The sequence below is a fragment of the Bombus affinis genome, chromosome 2 (assembly GCF_024516045.1).
Source record: "Bombus affinis isolate iyBomAffi1 chromosome 2, iyBomAffi1.2, whole genome shotgun sequence".
Taxonomy (NCBI): Eukaryota; Metazoa; Arthropoda; class Insecta; order Hymenoptera; family Apidae; genus Bombus; species Bombus affinis.
This window is the reverse complement of record NC_066345.1, coordinates 4,875,066-4,896,778: the sequence shown is the minus strand read 5'-3', so window position 1 is coordinate 4,896,778 and position 21,713 is coordinate 4,875,066. Positions and strand designations below refer to the sequence as shown.

The window sequence follows — 21,713 nt, the reverse complement described above, 5'->3', positions numbered from 1 at the left end:
CCGGAGGACAAAATCTGCGTGTGGCGGGCCGCGGGACAGAAACCATTGAAGTATTTACTGCCACGTGTCGCTACGACTATTTCTTTTAAGGAGAGGTATAGAGTTACTCTGTGCCTTTGTTAGATAAAACGTTCATCCCTTTGACTGCGGCTACGTTCGGCGACTGATTGTCGCCTTGAGCCCAAGCTCATGATCATAAATCTCGAACAATCGGAGCGGTATTTGTTTAATCTAAGTTACAACGTTACGGTATTCCCGCGAATTCAAGGAGGGGTTCCGGTGTTCCTTCATCTTCGACATATATATATGTCGGGTTTTCGTTAGAATTTCGAGCGCATGATAATTCTTCATTTGTATTAACCATCGTGATGCACAACAAAGATTGTATTTACACGTATAAATATGTCTCTACAAAGTTTAACGAATAATTAGTTAAACGAACAATAAGTTTAACGAATGCTCTTGACAATGTTCTTGGGTTCAATAACGAATCCACGGTCAACGGGAAAACTCTTTGTACAATAGAATATATTTTGTAACACGTAAACACGTTAGCTCAGACGCTGGGTTACTTTCAGACTGACTGCCTAGACGATATCAATAAACTCTCCAAGGTGATCGCAAAAATAAAAGACTGATACGGTCACATTTATCAATTACATATTGATCGGGGATATCAACAAAATTCCAAGCGCCGTTACTAGGCAGACCCGCGTAAAGCCGGCATTGCTGCTGGCCGGGACTTGATTGTTAATACAGCGTGTCCCTCAACATCGGTACTTCCTCTGTTAGATAAAACATTCATCCCGTGACCGTGGCTTCGTTCGGCGACTAGTTATGTCACCTCGAGTCCAAGTATTGGGGATCTTCCCAAAGAAAGGTCCGATATCCCTACATCTGCGACATATAAGTATCCTTTGCTGTTTTAAACTATTGAGAACCCTATCTGTCCTCGTTTCTCCAAGGACACTGTTCTTTTTCTGCCCCTTTTTCTGGAACGATAAAGAATTATTTCTATAACTCTTTATATAAACGTGTTGGATTTGTACTCTCTATGGTTACTGCTTCGAACTAGAACACTTAAGCGCAGTCAAGTGTGTATGTATTCCTGTCTACTATTGAATCTTACGGCTTTTACTAATGTAGAAAACTCGCGGAAGGTTCTATCTGCAGGTGTCATGTGCCGAATTGGTCGGTTGCAAATTAATGCGCTAGCGAACGTGTCGCAATTTAATGTGTTTACTTCTCGTTCTTTTCCTTTTTCCAGCCGGCAATGTCACAGAAATGTTTATGTCAGGAGGAAAGTTCGGATTAAAAAGAGAGGCTTCGTCGCGAAATCCTTACCCGAGCTGAATCGACTCGTTAGTAGAACTGTTAGCCGGCTCTAGACGTTTGGGCTAAGAATTACGCACACGTAGCCCGTAAGGCCATCGTGGCCGAAGTAAAAAATTGTGTTAACGAATGAAACGCAATACAATGCAATATTACTAAAATATCATAAATCATTGCTTTTTTATAATACATAGGTATCCAATAATTATACGGCGCATAAAATTGAGATACATTATGAATGTCAGAACCTTGATTACAATATCGGAAATCAAATTCCATAATTTATCTGTACTTCATTTTTATATGTTTATATTTCGCATGAAGATAAATTAATATTGTGTAACAAAAATGGGTAAAGATATGTTTTTAAATATATACATGATTTTTTATAGAATGTTTAACAAAATGTATTGCTGGTTCAAAGGCAAATAATTTCTATATGGAAATCAGTGTTCTAAGTGTAATACTCGTTTCTAAGATATTTTAGAAATATTACTGACTATTTAATATAGTTTCTATATGATTTAATATAGTTTCTCTATAAGCGTCACAAGTTCATAATATTTTCTTACTAGTTCTGATTTATTATTACATATTTATTATATATTTATGTCTATGTATGAGCGTAATAATTAATTAGAAAGATAACTTTGATAAAGATATTTATCTTAAGAAATTTCGAGTTTTGAATTTAATAATTAAAAAGAAACAGTTATTTCTATTCGCTACAATATTTTAAAAAGTTACAATACTATTTATTCGAAATGATTTATATGTTACATTAATAAATTATAAATGAGAGAATATGTTAATACATCTCCATATGTCAAATGAAAAAATTCATTTAAAATTTGTTACAATTTCAATTTCAAAATTCAAGTTTGCATTTTCAAGAGAATCAAAAATGAAGCGAAATAAAAAAGCTTAGAACTCGAATATTTTAAGTAAATCGCCGGGATTCGTAAAAAGTGCGTGTGATCCTTCGAAAAGCTATTTGTCCAGCTTCACGAAATACAACTCTTGAGAATATTTATCCCCTCACTTTTATCAGCTATTTTCACGGACTTGCAAATCTCTGTGTTTCTTCTTTTAACATAGATTCAATTTGAGGTAAAGAATGTTTCAACCATGTTGTTTCGAAATTTCCATTTGCCTCGACAAGCGCTGCCGCATATCTTGTTCCTTTCATGCTTTCATAATTGTTTTGCCTGAACATTTGAAGCTGCAAAAATTTAATTCATATAGAAGATAAAAAATATTTAAGGTGATTTAAGGTAAACATGATACTAATAGTTTCTTACGTCTTGTAAATCCTGTTCAGTCGTTAAGCCATTCATCATGGACAGCACGAAAGATTTCAATACCTTATAAGATCCTAGAAACCTAAATTGGGAAAGTCATTTTGCTATTACGCTTCCTCTTTCGTACACTGAACTTTTTGCAACAAAAATTGAAAGTACCTTTGCGCAATTTCTTGCCAATTTGCTCGAACGAACCGAAATGCGACTTGAGCTGCGGCTGGATTTTGTGAAAATGCATTCAAAATTACCGACATTTCGTCCTCCTCGAATCGTTCCTCGTGAAGTATATCATTGAGAATACTGTTATCAAAGGAAAACGTGACTAGTATTACATACATAAGGATACGAACTAAAAAATTAGAAAATGTTCAAATTTATACAGCTTTAAGTACTTCTAATACAGTACACATAAATATTTTGGCTCATTTTCACTTATATACAATTTCCTAAATATATTCGAGTGCCATGATATCATATATACTTTCTGCCTTTTAAATTTATAAATAATAAGGTACAAACTAAAGGATACATAAGAAACATAAGGATACAAACTAAAAAACTAGAAAGTGTTCAAATATATACACCTTTAAGTACTTCAAATACTTCAAATACTTCTAATACAGTACACATAAATATTTTGACTCATTTTCACCTATATACAATTTCCTAAATATATTCGAGTGTTATATCATATATATTTTTTGTTTGTTAAATTTGTAAAAGTCATAAGTCTCAATTACGTTCCAATTGATGTTACAAAGATGACAGATGTTATGTTATTTCCTGTACCAATAAATTCTAATTTATGCACATATGTAAGTACATGTTTTTTACGTGAAAATTTCAAAATACTATTCTTATAGTTATTCATTATTAAGGATGATAATCAAAGATAAAATTACGATTGTGTGAATAGTCACTTACAATTGTAAAATCCAAGGAGTTTGGAAGCAAGCGAATGACGATAACAAACGCTTCTTTTCCTCCTCATCTTCGGTCAATTTTATCCGTTCCATGAAGTAGTTCCATTCCCTTCGTGTACCATAACGCGCGATAGTGCAGTAAAATGTGTCACGAATGTAGGAAGGAACTCTGTAACAATTTCTTTTGTTGTTATTTTGTTTAATTAACATCTGTACAATCCATTTATTGTAAATAAATCATCATCAATAATAATAATATTTTATTTCCGATACTACGTAATAGTATAATTACATGCGCATATAATTATGTGCGACAGAAGAACATAGGAATGCGAACCTAGAGATTATTGATGTATACACACTTTTCTGCACACATTTATATTAACTGCGATTTGTATTCTAAAATAATTTGATGAGTTTTTGTTGAAGTAGTCATCACTTCTAAGAAATCAGTTTGCTGTTAAGTGCCGAAGCGTGCAGACGTGTGTCCAGTACCCTGTGAAGTTCACAAAACTACACGTGATGCCCATCTGTCGAAAGCGAATCCAACAAACCTAGCTAAGTGTTCACACAGCCTCTTGACTAGTTATTTCAAACTGAATTAACTAGCTCGATGATGGCCCAAACATCACAAACGGGCCCTCCGGAGCTAAGGTATAACAGCGCCCCTCTTCCTCCTCCGTGGTAAAGGGGCAATACATCCTTCTTTGCAAACGACCCGCACATGAAAAAACGCAAGCTGGAAGCAATCAAGACTAATGCGAACAAGAGTCAAACTAAACCACCAGCTAGCCAAGTGACCACCTACAACAGGTTCTCAATACAATATCAACTTCACCGGACTCGAAAAACTAATAGAGAAACAAACAGAACAAATCAACGACTTACACTCTCAACTTTCATCACTAACACTCTTCATGGATAAATTAATACGCACAGAAGCAAAATAAAACCAATTCGTATAGTTCTATAGAACGCCAACGATCTAGCTGAGCACAAATTTGAACTAGAACTCTTCTTAAAACAACAGCAAATCGACGTAATGCTCATAGCTAAAACTGACTTCACCGACAAAAACTATCTCAAAATAAACGGCTATAACTTCTACCATACCCAACATCCCAGTGGAAATGCCCGCGGCGACACCGGAATCATTATCAAATCCAGCATTAAGCATTACGAGCATCCATCATTTCAGAAAGACTGCCTCCAAGCTACAAACGTAGCAATAGAAGACTGCCATGGTACAATCACCACTTCGGCAGTATATTGCCCTCCCAGACACTCTATTGTTAAAGGAAACTTTGATAACTTTCTTGACGCTCTGGGTAATAGATTCATAACTGGAGGAGACTATAATGCCAAACATATCCAATGGGGCAGCAGACTTGTCACAGTAAGAGGCAAAAATCTCTTGAATCTAATCACCAACAATCTCAACTACCTCACCACATATGAACCCACATACTGGCCCACTGACACTAACAAAATACCTGATTTACTTGACTTCTTCATAACTAAAAATATCTCGTCAAGATATGTCCAAATCAACTCCTTGGTGGAACTCTCTTCTGACCATACCCCCGTTATAGCAACAATCAGTTCAACAATAATCGAGAATCCACCTAATGGCTTTATTCATAACCAACTCACCAACTGGCAGCTCTTTAGAGAAGCCTTTAATCGTTCAACTACAGCCTTAATTTCACTAAAAACAAATGAAGATATCGAAACAGCCACGGAATACTTAAACACGAGCATAATAAACGCTATCCGCTCCTCCACACCTACTAAAACTTCTATCAGCAACCACGAATATCCCCATTACATATTTAAAAAAATCGCAGAGAAACGTAGACTAAGAAGAGTATGGCAGACCGATAGAACACCGGATGACAAACGCAAACTAAACAACGCAACCAGGAAGTTAACCAAAATCATCAAAAAATATAAAAATGACTGTTTTCAAAAATATCTCGCCAATTTGCCCCCCACAGCCGACTCCAGCTACACATTATGGAAGGCTTCCAGGAAACTCACGCGCCCGCCGCAAATAATCCCCCCTCCGCAAGGTGGATGGGCGCGTAGCCATATAGAAAAAACCAATCTGTTTGCTAATCATCTCTATAACGTATTTAAATCCCATTCCTCCAAAATTACTGAATCTGCACTCTCCCTTCCAAATGTCACCTCCTATTGAAATTAGGAGGATTTCACTTCTGTAGAAATTATAGAATTAATCCGTCGCTTAAATCCCAGGAATGCACCGAGGCATAACCTAATATGCAATAAAGCAATCAAGGAACTTCCTATGAAAGGGATTGCACTCATCACATCAATTTTTTAACGCAATTCTTCGCCTTTAATACTATCCCAGGGCCTGGAAGATATCACTGATTACTCTCATCCCTAAACCCGGAAAACCAATATACGAAACTAGCTCCTATCGCCCAATTAGTCTTCTACCTACTTTGTCAAAATTATTCGAGAAGATGTTAACGATTCGACTCCTTCCACTCTTAGAGGATTTGAAAACACTGCCAGATCATCAACACACAATATCAACCAAAGCCTAGAAAAGAAAAAATATTGCTCAGCGGTATTCCTTGAGGCATTCAATAAAGGCATTCGATAAAGTATGGCATGAAAGACTTCTATACAAACTTAAAAAATCCTACCACACACCTACTACTTCATCCTTAAATCCTACCTAACCAAAAGACAATTCATGGTTAAATACTTAGACGCCACTACCACAACATTCCCAATAGAAGTTGGCATACCCAAAGGTAGTGTCCTCGGACCTGTGCTGTTCTCCATCTACACTGCTGATTTACTAGTATCAACAGAAATAACTATAGCAACATTAGCTTCCCACGCAGACCCGATAATTGCTTCATCCATTCTCCAGCGATGTCTCGACTCTATGGAAAAGTGTTTTCATAAATGGGGTTTCAAAATTAATGAAAACAAATCCACCCATGTAACCTTCACGCTGCAAAAATAAACCTGTCCTCAGATCACCATTAACAATATAACAATGGGAATGACTCTGAACAGAAGACTAACGTGGAAACAACACATCACAGACAAATCGAAGCAACTGAAGGATAAACTTAAAAAATTTTATTGGCTCACTGGCCGTTGCTCAAACCTAAGCACCTATAAAACCGTAATAAAACGTGTCTGGACCTACGGAATTCAACTATGAGGAATAGCAAGTAATTTCAACATTGAAATACTTCAATGCTTCCAATCAAAAACGCCAAGATCTTTAATAAATGCACTCTGGTATGTCACCAACGAAGCAATACATCGCGACCTCAAGATATCCACAGTCAAAGAAGAAATATCAAAATATAGCAATAGATATAGCAAAAGAGTCATCAAACATCGAAACCCCCTAATTACTAAATTACTTAACACATCGGACCAGATCCGCAGACTAAAAAGACACCCGTTAGACCTAAGCACAAGATTTAACTAGATATTTAGATTAAGTAATATTTATGTATTTATAATAATTATTATAGATAAGTATAATTTATAAATAATTAGCCATGTCACTGCGCCACGCCAGAGAAAATTACTTATAATTCTCAATGCGAGAATTGATAGTAAAATAAAAAGTAAATAAAGAAAAAATATGTACAGTACAATTAAAACATTCAAAATATGAAGACAAGAACGTTCAACGTTACATCCATAACAAAAGATGGTTCGTTAAAACTTACGTTTCTTGTAGATTACTATCGACCTCCTCGGAAACATTTTTCGACCAATCTAGACACTGAGAATGCTCAAAGGCGCATGCAAGTTTTACAGCAGTCATTGTCAATGCTGATCCTTCTTCCAACTTTGACCCTACTTCGCTGTACAATGGGGATACGAATCTTGCTATGAATTCCTAAAATTTAACACAATAATATCATAGGAATTGGCTTACCTTATTGTTCTTCAACTTTATCGTTTCCTAAAGAGTATCTAATTATACATATCATGCTACTAGAGCGGTGACGAATCGTTCAATTCAAAATATAATTCAAAAGCGTGAATTACGCATAATAGATATTTTGCTTAAAATTGTAATTTTTGTAACGTGTCGATATTGTTACTCACCTGGAAATCAGTAAAGACCGGAGTCTCGTACAGAAGCCTGTTTAATTTGAACATGTGTCGCATAAATGCACCCCAAGGAAGATAATGTCTTTCCTTCATTTGCATATATTTAATGAATTCAAAGGCGGTGCCATATTTCATCAAGCCTATTTCAGCCAAACTAAAAACGTCGTCTACGAGCGATGCTCTCGTTTCTGGTGGAAACAGCTCATGATTCTCCGCAAGTGCCAATTTTAACAGCATCCAATTTGTTTCGTCGTAGTGCACGCGGTAGAAACCTTGAAAAATGTAATGGTACAATTATTTCCATTAATTTACGAAGCAAAGTGTCTGGCAAATTCACAGCGTAACGAGAAAAAGAAGATCATTTCACGTGTAAAAATACAAGAAAGAATTCGATAATTGTACAGAAGGTAGAAACGATTCTATTTCTGGAAGCTAAGACGTGCCGAAGGTTCGGCAATTATCGAAAGCTCGCGATAAGCCATGATCTAAGCCAAGTTTGAGTTTAAAAAATCTCGCTTTCTTATTTTGCATTTTTTCGAAATGAATCTTGTACCATTTATCTGATCAAAATGAGACAAAATACGGTATAGCTCGGCGCATATTTGTTTATTTAATAAGTAACAGTTAAGTACATATATCCATAAGCAAATATAACTCAACTTATACCACGTTTGGTCTCGTTTTCAGCAGAAGGATCTCACGTGAAAGATTAATTTAGAAAGAGTGAAAATTAAAAAATATTTATATCTGACATTGAATCATATGTTTGTGTCAATTATCGCATATTTACTGTAGATTGGCAGTATGATATTCGTAAAAATGAAAGAAACAAATAGAAGAGGCAAAAATTACAGGATATATATCTGAAAGTATAAAAATTATAATGAAAACAAGTTACTACAAATCTTATCTTATTATTTCATACTTGAATATTAATAATCTTATCAGAGTATTCAATAAAATATAATAAATATATATTTTAGTTAAATTTGCCACATACCAGTCTTATTTACATTGAAAAGAACCCAAGATTCATTGGAACCAATACCATCCAGCGTAATTTTAGGTTCAAGTGGAAACCAGATCGTAGCAGGAGACGACCAATTACCGTTATTGTTGATGTAACTCAGTGGGATATGCCAGAATTTGGAGATACTTTCGAATGGACGATCGAGCGCAAATTGTTCCTAAAAGAATTATTTAATTCCTAATACACCTAATCAGAGCTAGTTCGTTAAAATATTAAATCTAATAGATTTAGAATATTGGCAACAAAATCTCTGTCTTCATACGATGTATAATATCGTATTCAACGTTACAATTTTGTGGCGTATTGCATTATCTATTATCTGTCATTCGTGAATGAAAATTTCTAAAATTAGCAGTAGAATAACTCCATTTAATTTAATTTAATTTAATTTGATATGATAGTTAATTCATTTAATCGAATAGCAGTTGATTTTATATTAATAACCTGATACAAGGTTTCGTGTTTTCTGACATGAGAACTACACGACAATCTCGTTCACGAATCTCGTTTACTTTATGTCCTTCATTCTACTTTTACATCTAAACTTGAGTAAATTTTCTTTAAATTATCTCCTTATTTACAGCATAAACTGTTCAAAGTTGTATAATCATAGAATTTAATACAAAAATTGCAATGGTATTTGCTACGGTATACCTGATAAATAATGGCGGATTCCTCTTCGTAATTTCTTACGACGGTTATAAATGGATATCCACCTTGAGAAATCCAAGAATTCATCGTGTCTTCCAACGAAACTCCGGACGGAAGTTCCATTGCTTCTTCCGCCAGAATATTCATGAAATCGGTTACATCCGTGTTGTTGTGCTTCCTGATCAAATAACAAAACCTCGTTTATTACGTTGAAGATTCTATTAGTCGACCTGTTAGAGAGGAACTCGTCGCGAAAGATTATCAGTATCCTGCGTATCATATCCGTATCTGGCATAATAAATTATTATCTAATAATTTACCGTCTTAGCCAATCTTCACTTTTCAACGCATCGTTTCATTTAAATCAAAATAGCGTTATATTTTATTTGCATTCGCTAGAGTGAAAATCGATTCAATTATAATTAACATCTTTTCTAGCAATTTTTAATTCTGTAGAACCGATCTCAACTGTCCTTTGTTTTTCAATGCTATCGATGTTTGCGCACCACGAAAACCAGTTGTGCTTTGTTTACAATTGTTGGAGTAAAAATCACTGCAATTGAACAATTTGTAACTTCTTAGAAATTTGCAATTTTGTATAAACCGACGACTCAGTTTAGAAGATCAGTGAACGAACAATAAAATTATTATCACATACATTGCTTCCGCTGAAATCTCGTAGAACTACTCGATAGTATCTTGATTATCCATATTTACTAGCAATAAAGACGTAATTATTAAATTATGCAGGAATTTGAGCGAAGAAAAATGCGAATGAAAAAGAGGAAATACATATGTAAATGAAAAACCGGATAATCACGAGGAAGATGATTAATCGCAATTAGCTTCAATTCGATACAGCCGTCAATCCTTAACAAATCGCTATTAATCAAAACGATCCATCCATCGATCTATTGCAGGCATAAAATATTTTCTCGCCAATAATATACCCACCACCTGGTTATCAGTTTCTTGTAGCCGTTCCTAAAGTCGGTATCGCCTATCGCGCCATGCAACATGCGTATCAGACATGCACCTACAAGAAGCATCGAAAAATGCAGAGGCATTAGATCTACCCGCTCGCGATATCTTGCAACCTAAAGCTGCGTCCTCACTAAAGCAACAACCACCAATCTTCCGTTGATGTTTCTACGTTTATGTTTTCCTCTTACAATTTTCTCAACGAGCTATCTACTCCTATTTTGCTCAACTCGGAGCACTTTCTTTTGCGGTTTCCCTTTTTTTTCATTTTCTCTTTCAATTCTCGTCTAATTTCTCGATCGCTGTCTTTCACGCGTTTGTGCCAACAGCACACGTTAATATCACAAAATGGCAGGTAGTTTCTGTATAGCTAATGCTGTCAGCAAGTAAAGTCAATTATCACCATGTTTAACAGTAATTGCTGAGAAAAGCGACAGGATCAGGAGTGTCAGTCGGCCCTCTCTGTCGATGTTCCGCGTTTCTCGAACTTGTTGGTTGTCCAATGTTCCTCCATGTTCCCCCACGTTTCTGTTGCCGGTAGCAAAAGTTGCTGCTCGTTGTTCGTCTCCGTTGTTCGTCGAGTAAATGTCTTTTGAAAGTGTATAGTTTTCGCTACTTGCTGCTACTTGTTGTTCTTTGGAACTTGTAACAACAACAGGCAACATCAAGTTCCTCGTTGTTGCCTCAGTGAAGACGCAGCTTAAGACTAACAGTGAGCCGGTTTACCTTTCGCGTGCTCGTAGTTAAGAGATTGCCACAGATGATAGTTGGCATTTTCATGGAAAGGCCTTGAAATGCTATAGCCATCGATCTCCATCACGTGTAGCTGGACATCGGCGATGAAAGAGTCGCTCAAGTCCAATGACGAGTCTATCTGAAAATGGAATTCTATTACAACGGTTTACCAAGGTGTTTGTCGAGCATACGAAATTAGTCGCTTGCCTGTTGAACGATCACGTGTTGGATGTAAACTAGCAGACTCTCGGAGATCCACGCGTCCGTTCGATTCACATTCATAAATTCATCGAGCCACTGCTGTCCCACTAGGCTGATCAGCACCTTCAGAGCGTTGGCTTTCGTGACATGTGGCGATTTCTTGCTGGTGTAGAACAACGACTGCCTTGAACATTTAAGCGCCTTTCGATTACATTGCTGGTGAAAAATGCACCATAAAAATATCGGCTAATTATTAAATAATGGCGAAATAAGGGATTCTGTGCGGTGTATTATCGCGGACACAAAGAGAAATAACTGACAAGACGGACTTAGGCTATCTAATAAATAGAGATAATTAATAAATCTAATAAGACTTTTAACGAGACTTCTTAACTTCTGATGGAAGAATAAAAAGGAGGATGATGTGATCGAAAGAGGAACAAGTATATCGTGTCATGTTGATAAAAAAGTTAACAAATTGTTTTGTAGCTAAGAAATGAAGTTAGAAGAAAACAGAGGATTAAAGCATTTAAAACAACTTTCAATGTGAGAATATAAATAGATAAATAGCTTTTATTTATTGCATCACGTAGCTACAATCTGCAAAGATTTGGTCAAAGGTAGCCCAAAATATTTACCTACTGTTTGAACTATCAAACGGATTGTACATTAGCAGGTGGTTGTTTAAACAAAAAATTATTGTATCGCACCCTTGCTTCAAAATTAACGTAATTGAAAGTATGCAAAGGACTATATCTTTGATAATATCACTTCGTTGATTGAACTGAGTTAATGGAATTGATTAAACTATATTTACTAGTATTTTCTCGTCATTTGCAAGTTATTACCGTGGAAAAATCTTAAAAATCTTCCTCACAATAAAATAAAAGAATAAAATAGGACCTTTCGAGTGACTTTTGCGATACTATTCCTGAAATTCTGCTTACAAATTTGCTTGATTACAAATTATTTGTAATATATCATAGATGTACAAATTGCCCACAATATTTCCATAGTTACTGTTATTACTAAACGAAGTTAAATAATTTTACAAAAGCACGCTATTGTATTATTATAAAATTCACATTGATAGTCTTTTAAATAAAAAACAACGGTTCTAATTATATGAGTAATAGAGTTAATACGGTGATATTACGTATATGAGCGAGTTGATTATAATTATAAATCGTAGGAGATGTAAGGAATGTTTGTCTTGTAGAAAAACAATAATAGCTCTTACTTCAGCGCAATTAATCCAGGATTTCCCATGTTCTCGTCGATCCCTGGAGGCAAGCTTACTATATCCAATTTAGGATAGGGGTAGGACGTCAAAAACACGTCGATCAAGTTAACGACAATTGAGTTGAGTTTGTCGAACAGGTAAATCTCGTCTGAACTTCTATTCGATTCACACCAGAACGTTGCAACTACTTCGGTGTCGCCTACGAACGTCGTGTTCATGGCTTTGATATGGCCCATTACAAAAGCCAAATTGTGCGGAGAAATAGGCAGGGAATCGTCGAAAGTATCGACCACCATCGAATTGTCCGAGCTTAAAACGGGAATAATAATATATCTTATTTCTCTTTTTAAAGAACACTTTGAGAAACGAGATCGATTGACTCTGTGACGAATAATTTAATTTCTGATAAACCAGAAACTGTAGGATTTTTATGATTTATTATTTTATTATTTGAAGGTCGTTAAATGCATAGAATACACGTAATACGCAAAAATATATCAAATATCCAAAATATAATGTTTGTTATATTTAATAGATAAATTTCTGTCCAGGTTCCACTTTTTAGAAAAGCTTATAAAAATAGTTTTTAGAAAAATAGCGGAGTGTTCACGAGCATTTGTCTATGTGAAACGAAAAAAAAGGTTCCACTTTTTAAATTATATCCATGAAGTTATGACTTTCCATAAATATCCGCACTCTGCTGATAAATGGTAAAAAATTTCATACGTAAAGATAGTTCTTTAAATCAACAAAAAAGATTGAAACTGAATGGTGTTCAATTGTACAAAAAAAATTCCAATATTGATCAAATATTGAAAATTCTATTTTAAGTTACGTATCTCATCTAAAGTGTATTTTCTGACGTGTTTTCCTGTCAATTATCACATGTTTTGCTATAAACTGAAAGTGTATAAATTAAAAATGAAAAAAACGAAAAAGACAGACAAAAAGTGCAAAATATATATCTGACAGCATAGAAGTTCTAATTAAAACAAGTTGCTACAAATCTTCTCCTATTATTTCATACTTGAATATTAATAATCTTATCAGAGTATTCAATAAAATATAATAAATAAAGCAGAGTTCATTTTCTGAAATCGATCGATGACATTTCTATCGTGCAACTATAATTATAAATGAAAATGTATTACATAAAGAAAGCTTCTTTATCGAACTTTTTCACATATAAAATCAAATTTCCGTTTTTAATTTGACTGTGTCATCAAGCAAGATCGATTTCATTTAGAAGTACGTTTTGCGAAAAGACATGACGTGAATTACTTACGTATCCCTTAAAGTCCTGAGGGGCATGTTTGAGAGCACTGTCATTTCTTTGGGACGTGCCACGGATACGGAAATAACTGACTTATTCACCGTATCGTCGAAAACCGGGAACAAACATCGAGCACCGGATTCCTTCAATCTCGTTCCCATTAGCCATCTAATATAAAAATGGAAAACATTGCAAAACGTTTACAAAAATTTGACTCGTAAATCTATTAAAATCCTGCAAATGTTAAATCGTGGAAGAAGCAGATGAACACGATTAACAGATATCTAAAGAATTACATTTCGTTAACTATTTTTTTAATTATTTTTCAAGTACCAATTGAAAATAAATGACGTACGTAACACTTACTTTCCTTCGCCAGATGAATTGTAACTTCCAATGAAAAATATATGTTCATCGATTAACAGGTCATATTTGACTTCCAACAGATAAATTCCTTGCTGTATTCGACTTCCTAAATGAATTGTGTGAACTTCTTTATCCACGTCTATATCGTACTGTGTGATTTGTATTTGAGAAGATGCGTTTCCGGGAGATACAGCAGGTGGCACAGATTCGAACTGTATAATAGCATCTACGTTTGAGTCGTCAATTTTGTCAGTGTCAGAAACCAAAGCGTAATTTGACAATGAAACGTTGGCTTCTTCGACGGAGGACCTGTTCTCCAATGAGTTTGTAACATTTTCGTCGTATACCACTGTCTCGTTTTCCCTCAGGTTTATCACAACATCATTTTCTATAGAATACATAGTATGTAAAACTGCAAGTAGATGACACGGTTGGACATCATTTATTCATTTATAAAGTAATGTTATTAAATTAATTGTTTTTAATGTATTAAAACGCTTATCGTAGTTAGGATAGTTTAAACAAAATAATTAGCACTACAATGCCAGCAAATATTGCACAATAAATTCCATATTTCAAAAGCTTCGAACTATTTTTAAATTTAGAAAGAAACAATGTGTTACTTGGTAATTTAAAAACATTGCTGTCGAATTTAAAAATTCTTCTTCCACGTTCTTCTGGTAAAAAGAAAAATGTAAATAATTCAAGTACTCGTGAAACGTAAAAGCAAAATACCTGTAATTAACTATAATGATAATGTAGAAATTGCGAAACAAATTGTTCGATTATTCAATTCGGGTACAACAACCAGTTTGTAAACGTGGAAAATTCATTCGCAATATTTCTATAAACGTAAAAATTGTTAAAGTTAGTAACATTACCAGAAGTTGTATCGTTCCCTTGATTAGCGTTATTAATTACGTCAGTGATTCCCCTTCTTCGTCTTTTCCTTAACGGCTTCTTGTTTTCCTCCAGATCCAGCAAAGACAGCTTGTAACTAGTCACCGTAATGTTCTTCACATTTAGCGAAAGTTTATTTAAACTTATCGTATCGTTTACTTGAAAATCGATGTACACGTGGCCTATCAATCTCGATGGACCGTTCATGTCGATAATTGGCGTTAATTCGAGGCGATATTTCAAGGGACGAATGAAAGGTGAAATACTTTCGTCAACATCGTCTGTATCATCGATGCCATCGTTCTGCAAGTCTAGAATCTCGTAAGGCTAAGAGAAACAAATTTTGTAACATTAAAGAATAAATTGAAAGTCTCGATTAACTGCTGATATGGAGATTTTGGTTAATAAATATTTAATTATCGTTGCAGATTATGACTAGGTCATACTAAATTTAGTATGTCACACTAAATCGTAATAGTTATTGAAAAGTCATATTAAATATATATATAGATTTCAGATCAGTCGTTATAAAATATTATTAATCTTATCTTTAATTTTACAACTTGATTTTTCCAGCTGTCGTTCCCAACTTGATTAATTATAAGAAAATCGATGTTTCTAAATTATATTAATCATAGAATATTTATTATAGTATTCCGGATACAGTATTTTCAAAATACTAAATAAGTAAATTGTTTTACGATCTTGTTATTTTTCCTTATATTTACCGTTACAAACTATTCCTTCGATTATGTTACATCTTAAATATGATGTATTGTATACATATATATAAACAAAAACGTGATCTGAGGATCATTAAAGACACGTAAATTCCTCAGTTGTTGGTGACAGCAGAAAAATATTAACTGTACCGATTTAATGAAATGGTTTCATTACAATAAAAATGAGAATGATAACGATTTTATACAATTTTATCGGAAACAACGAAAATACTAATAAAAATATGCTTTCTCGTGCCAAAATATCCATAAGATTCGTAACATTCGGAAAAGTTTCGACGATTCCAAGTAGAAAAAGAATGTTACGTTATAAGAATTGTGACTTACTAATCAAACAGATATGGACCCCATAAATGTTTAAAGAAATTACTAATTGATCTTAACCGCCTCCCGTGCCATTTAGCTCGACGAAACTCGGACCAAAGCGGTAGGCGTCTCGTAGCGTACTGATAGGAACTAACATTCAATTACAGTCGTTATATTACGATCACTAGATTCAATTAGGATCAAATACACGATAAATACTTATTATTTACGATATAGTACCTCGCCAGAAAAGATTGAATTTTCTCAATGAGAATTGACTGTAAAATATCAGGTCTGTAAATATGAAACCGGAATTTGCCTATAGATGGTCCTAGCTGATAATGCAGTTATCACTAAACTGCGTCATCGATGCAAAAAGTCTTTGTTGACATTTCACAAACATTTTCGACTCAGAACAATACAAGTTTCATACAACAGCATAGTTTGTAATAGCGTTGAACATGTCGAATTTTGTGCCTGGAAACTACGATTTGCGGACAGCATTGATTTTCTGTTACCATTTGAAGAAAACTGCTGCAGAATCGCATCGAATTGTCGAAGCTTACGATGAACATGCTCTTGGTAAATCACAGTGCTTTGAGTGGTTTAAAAAATTCAGAAGTGGCAATTTTGACGTGAGGAACGAAGAACGTGGAAGGTCATCGAAAAAGTTTCAAGACAGCGAATTGCAAGCATTCTTGGATGAGGATGACGCTCAAACGCAACAACAACTCGCTGATCAATTAAACGTGACACGAGAAGCCGTTTTCATACGTTTGAAAGCCATGGGAAAGATCCAGAAGGTGGGAAAATGGGTTCCACATGAACTGAATGAAAGACAGCAGGAAAACCGAAAAACCACATGCGAAATGCTGCTCGTCAGATTCGAAAGAAAGTCATTTCTCCACCGAATTGTGACTGGCGATGAAAAGTGGATATATTTTGAGAGTCCTAAGCGTAAAAGATCATGGGTAGCTCCAGGCGAACCACCGACATCGACTACAAGACCAAATCGCTATGGACGGAAGACAATGCTCTGTGTTTGATGAGATCAGAAGGGTGTGATCTATTATGAGCTGTTAAAACCTGGCGAAACCGTTAATACTGAGCGCTACCGACAACAAATGATCGATTTGAATCAAGCTTTGCGTGAAAAACGACCAGAATATCAAAAAAGGCAACACAAAGTAATTTTGCTTCGTGATAATGCACCATCACATACAGCAAAACCGGTCAAGGAAACGATCGAAGCTTTCAGTTGGGAAATACTTTCGCACACGGCTTACTCACCAGACTTGGCTCCGTCCGATTACTATTTATTTGCATCGATGGGACACGCGCTTTCTGACCAGCACTTCACTTCTTACGAAAATGTACGAAAATGGCTCGATGACTGGTTTGCCTCAAAATAGCGACAGTTTTTTGGCGTGGCATCCACCAATTGCCAGACAGGTGGGAAAAATATATAGCTAGCGATGGGCAATACTTCGAATAAAATATTTTTAATCATTTTCATACAATAAACGTGTATTTTCTATACAAAAATTCCGGTTTCATATTTACATAGCTGGTACATCCAAATAAAAAGAAAAGAAAAAGATATATATATATATTACGATGTTTATGTTTGGCCACTGACTTTCTGTTCGCGAGCCTGGCTCGTGATATTCATGTTTGGACCAAAATCTTCATCACGAGTCAGACTCGTTAAAGCACGGGAAGGGGTTAATCTGTATTCAAGTGAATGGAATTTCATATCGAGAAAGTGACTGTTTTATTATCTGAAAATTTCATTATCGGAACAGTTTTATTTTCCTATTTGTTTGGATAAGAGAGGCTGTACCCTACATATTGTTAGTTGGTAACTTATCACCGACAGATCCTGGTTCAAAAATCTACTTTGCCCAGAAACGAAATAATGGATTAACTCGATGATTTTCATATTTTATGTACCTAACTGTTACTTACCTTTTTCTTTGGTAAGGAATTGATGTACCATCCGAGAAATCCTGCGGCTATGACACCGATAATAAAGACCACGATGATTCCTGCTATCTTTGTATACGATAAGAACCAACCATCGCCTCTTTTATATTCCATGTCATCGTAAGTCATAAATTGCACCGGACCGCCGCTGAACTGTGGCATGCATTGAGCTACAAGAATCATTTGAAAAACGTGAACTCTTCGAAGGTGTCGAAGCATCTCAATAAAATAATATGATGCAAATATATGTAGACGCGAATATATAATAATTTCATATGCGATAAATCACTCATTTAAAATAGCAAAATAACTGAATAGACAGAATTTATTGGACCGTGTGCGCGGCCCATGAATGCTGAACAATTCAATTATGTGTTTCTATTATATCGTTGTTACAATCTGAGATTTCCGGGCGTAAGTTATGTCAAGTAGGAATTCTATCTCTACGTTTAGCCAGCATCGCAGCTAGGCATATTGTCATAAATTGAAACACACGTGGTATCTACATATCCCCTCAACTTTTTGATCGTTCGGATTAAATAGTTGGTGATCAATGATTCGTGACAAGAGTCAGATCATCCACTACCTGTCCAACTGTTCGCTATTATCGTAAGTGCAGCTAATATAGTCTACCAAATTTTAAATGATTTTCAAATAACAGCTAAAAGACAATCTTGTATCAAATTAGTCTGAAACAAAAGAGACGCTATTTGTTTTTCATGTACATAAAATTCGTCCTACATGTCCTTGGCTACAACTCAATGTTTGACTAATCCTTTGGCAATTTATGCCAATTTTTTTTTTAATATTTCAAATTATTGTTATTAACATAGGAACAATATCCGTATCATTCGATTCGTTGGAAAAGCTATAGCTATCTATAGTTGCAATAGTGAAAAGACATCCATAAAGAATAATTCCTTTTGGACACGAAGCCCCAAAATTGTATAACAACGATAGTAATAATTTAGTGAATTGTATACACTAATATAGGAACGTGATAAACAAACAGATATTACATTTTTCGATTCCAATTTATGTAAAAAATGCCGAAATTTTGAATCTAATTATTTCGCTATTTTAAATTCCAATTTCTTTGGCCGCAAAATTATTGGATACCACAGGAGGACGCGGAAAATTAAAGATACGTTACCTACCTTTTTACATCTACCATGATATAAACTAATAGTAATAGGTCACTGTGCTCGCATTCGTATCAACTTCATTACAATTAATCATCACAGTGTGTGTTGATTATCATTGTATGACAGATTATACATATGCAAATTACGATAAAAACAAATTATCTTATTTCTTTTCCGCTAGCTATACTCTATAAATAGCTTCTCTGAATTAAATATAGTATTTTGCTAGAAATACTTCGTAACTATACCAACATCCTCCAAAGGCGAAACATAGTTACAAGATTATAAAGAATAATTCTAGAACTCTCTGCGAAATGATTTAAATATTATAAAACGTGATAAACATCTCATGCAATACATATACATATATTGTATATACATATTGCATGAGATGTTTATCATATATATATTATATATATAGAAATATTATACTTGAAATTTGCATCTGTTGACCTGATATTACGTGATCGATCAATATTCAGAAATAGCAGCGACAGTTCGAGACGACGTAGACGTTGTCATAATCGTGACGAATTCACGTTATCATAACATTCGGAGCGAACGTGACGTGACGTCGCTGAATTGATTTCTCGCGGTGCACACACGTTCCAGGTAGACCGCTGTATACTCTCGCAAACAGGCTCGAGAAACGATTCCTCAAGGTCCACCATATACACGTTACTGGTGAGCTATTAACTTTACCATTCGCATAATCTTTTTTAAGACCGGCAATACTCGCTTCCTTCTAGTTTTGCATACGACATCAACGATACAAGAAACTTCGCTTGACGTTACGAATCAGTACTTTTCAGTTGGAACTTTTCAACGACTGTTAGAAATCTTCTTTATTCGTGAGAACTGCAGCACATGTGACGAATGACGTAATTGTGATCTCATTTACATTTCAAATACGGATATTAAAGGATAGCGAGATAACAGTCAACGACTCTAAGTTACATTTTGAACAAACTTTACTTTATGTTTGGAAATCCTTTCGTTTTAATACTTTTCATCGTCAGTATTATACATTTTGATTTTTGTAATTGTACGAATGTTATAACAGTAAAGTATCCAAAAGATAAATGTCATTATCGAAAAATCCGATAGTATAGTATAGTATAGTATAGGAAACAGATCTTATAATTGTGATTCTACAAAGTTAGCGATAATTGTTTATATCTTAGAATCTGTTCACCTCTCTATCAATTATGATTCACATAGTCGAGTTTAATATCCTGCAGTAATTATCTGACAACTCTGTGCATGTATAGTACATATAGGACGTACGTAATAAAACGAAGTAATTAATACTCGATGCGCTCAGTGTTAACATTAATATTTATATGCAACATTTGCAAGTAATGTTTATGCTATACTTGTGTTTATATTTTCATGACGACCACGATAATTAATACACGCTGTTCTGATATTTGTATTAGAAGAAATTTAGGAAATTTAAATATCTTCAAAAAACGTATCATACTTGAATTGCTTTGATATTATCGACAATGTTTTCATCGATGTGATTTCACCGACATCGAGTATATTTGCCGACCCGTTGAAACCATCGACAATCGTCCCACCGATATTTGTCGACAATTATTGCACCGGCATGTGCTATCGTTGATTATGTATCTTTATTTATATTATACACCCATTTCCGTGAAAAGGAAAATAAAGAGGGAAATAGAAAAGAAATGATAAAAGTTATTACGACGTACTGTTACTGTGTTAATCAACATATGATAAAAATACTTATCTACAAAAAAAATCCCACTTCCGATCTCTAATATAATTTTTAATATGTTGTCAAGGACATCGCATTGAGTAATGCGTGGTATCAACAACTTCTTGCGAATATCTCAAAAACTAAGGCCAACCGTACATATATAAGAAATTTCTAAATCATCGTGCTATTTCTTGTTTAATTTCTTTCACGTTTTTAATAATATTTCTCCTACGGTTAGAAGAGATGATTTAGGAAAGAAAGAGTGATTGGTGTCAGCACCTGTGAGCAAAAAGGAGTTGAGAATACTTAAAGCACGCGCACTAATGGGATAACGTTATAGAATTGTTTATTTCGTTGAAAAATGCAGGAAACTGCTCCGTATAAGATAACAAAGAAGCATTTTACGATCATACTTTACATTCAAGATGCATTTCAGTTTTCTTTTGCGTAAATATATCATCGCAGAGACATCTAAGCATTTTTGGAGCCTTTTCTGTTAATGGGCAAATCCTGAAACTAATTGCATCTCCATCCATTTGCAATGAAACGTTTATGTCTTGGAAATATTATTTTCTTTCTTTGCATTTGTTAATTTTAGTGAACTTGAAATTTAGTGAATTTTGAAATTTTGATGAACCTGTCGATGAAGCACTCGTGAATCTTGACAAAATGTTTTTAAATTACCTTGTTATGGCGCGTATGTAAATGTGAAAGTCCGCGCAACAACGAGGATAGAAGCGAAGATG

The 21,713-nt window shown here is 34.7% G+C and overlaps 1 protein-coding gene across 3 annotated transcripts in view; it reads right to left on the bottom strand.

Moving 5' to 3' along the window:
• Positions 1-1,482: 1,482 nt before the first annotated feature.
• Positions 1,483-21,713, bottom strand: part of LOC126928998 (thyrotropin-releasing hormone-degrading ectoenzyme-like) — a 31,784-nt gene continuing 11,553 nt past the window's right edge. For 2 of the 3 annotated variants that reach the window (XM_050744947.1, XM_050744945.1), the window contains 16 exons: positions 18,076-18,263; positions 15,043-15,388; positions 14,162-14,573; positions 13,808-13,963; positions 12,520-12,831; positions 11,286-11,463; positions 11,070-11,217; positions 10,317-10,398; positions 9,366-9,540; positions 8,682-8,868; positions 7,676-7,953; positions 7,291-7,463; positions 3,558-3,725; positions 2,793-2,933; positions 2,634-2,715; positions 1,483-2,554 (listed from right to left, as the gene is read on the bottom strand). In XM_050744947.1, coding sequence (XP_050600904.1) covers positions 2,390-2,554; positions 2,634-2,715; positions 2,793-2,933; positions 3,558-3,725; positions 7,291-7,463; positions 7,676-7,953; positions 8,682-8,868; positions 9,366-9,540; positions 10,317-10,398; positions 11,070-11,217; positions 11,286-11,463; positions 12,520-12,831; positions 13,808-13,963; positions 14,162-14,573; positions 15,043-15,388; positions 18,076-18,263 — 3,191 coding nt within the window. In that variant the 3' untranslated portion in view covers positions 1,483-2,389. The remainder of the gene's footprint in view (positions 2,555-2,633; positions 2,716-2,792; positions 2,934-3,557; positions 3,726-7,290; positions 7,464-7,675; positions 7,954-8,681; positions 8,869-9,365; positions 9,541-10,316; positions 10,399-11,069; positions 11,218-11,285; positions 11,464-12,519; positions 12,832-13,807; positions 13,964-14,161; positions 14,574-15,042; positions 15,389-18,075; positions 18,264-21,713) is intronic. The other variant, XM_050744946.1, reaches the window with a different exon arrangement.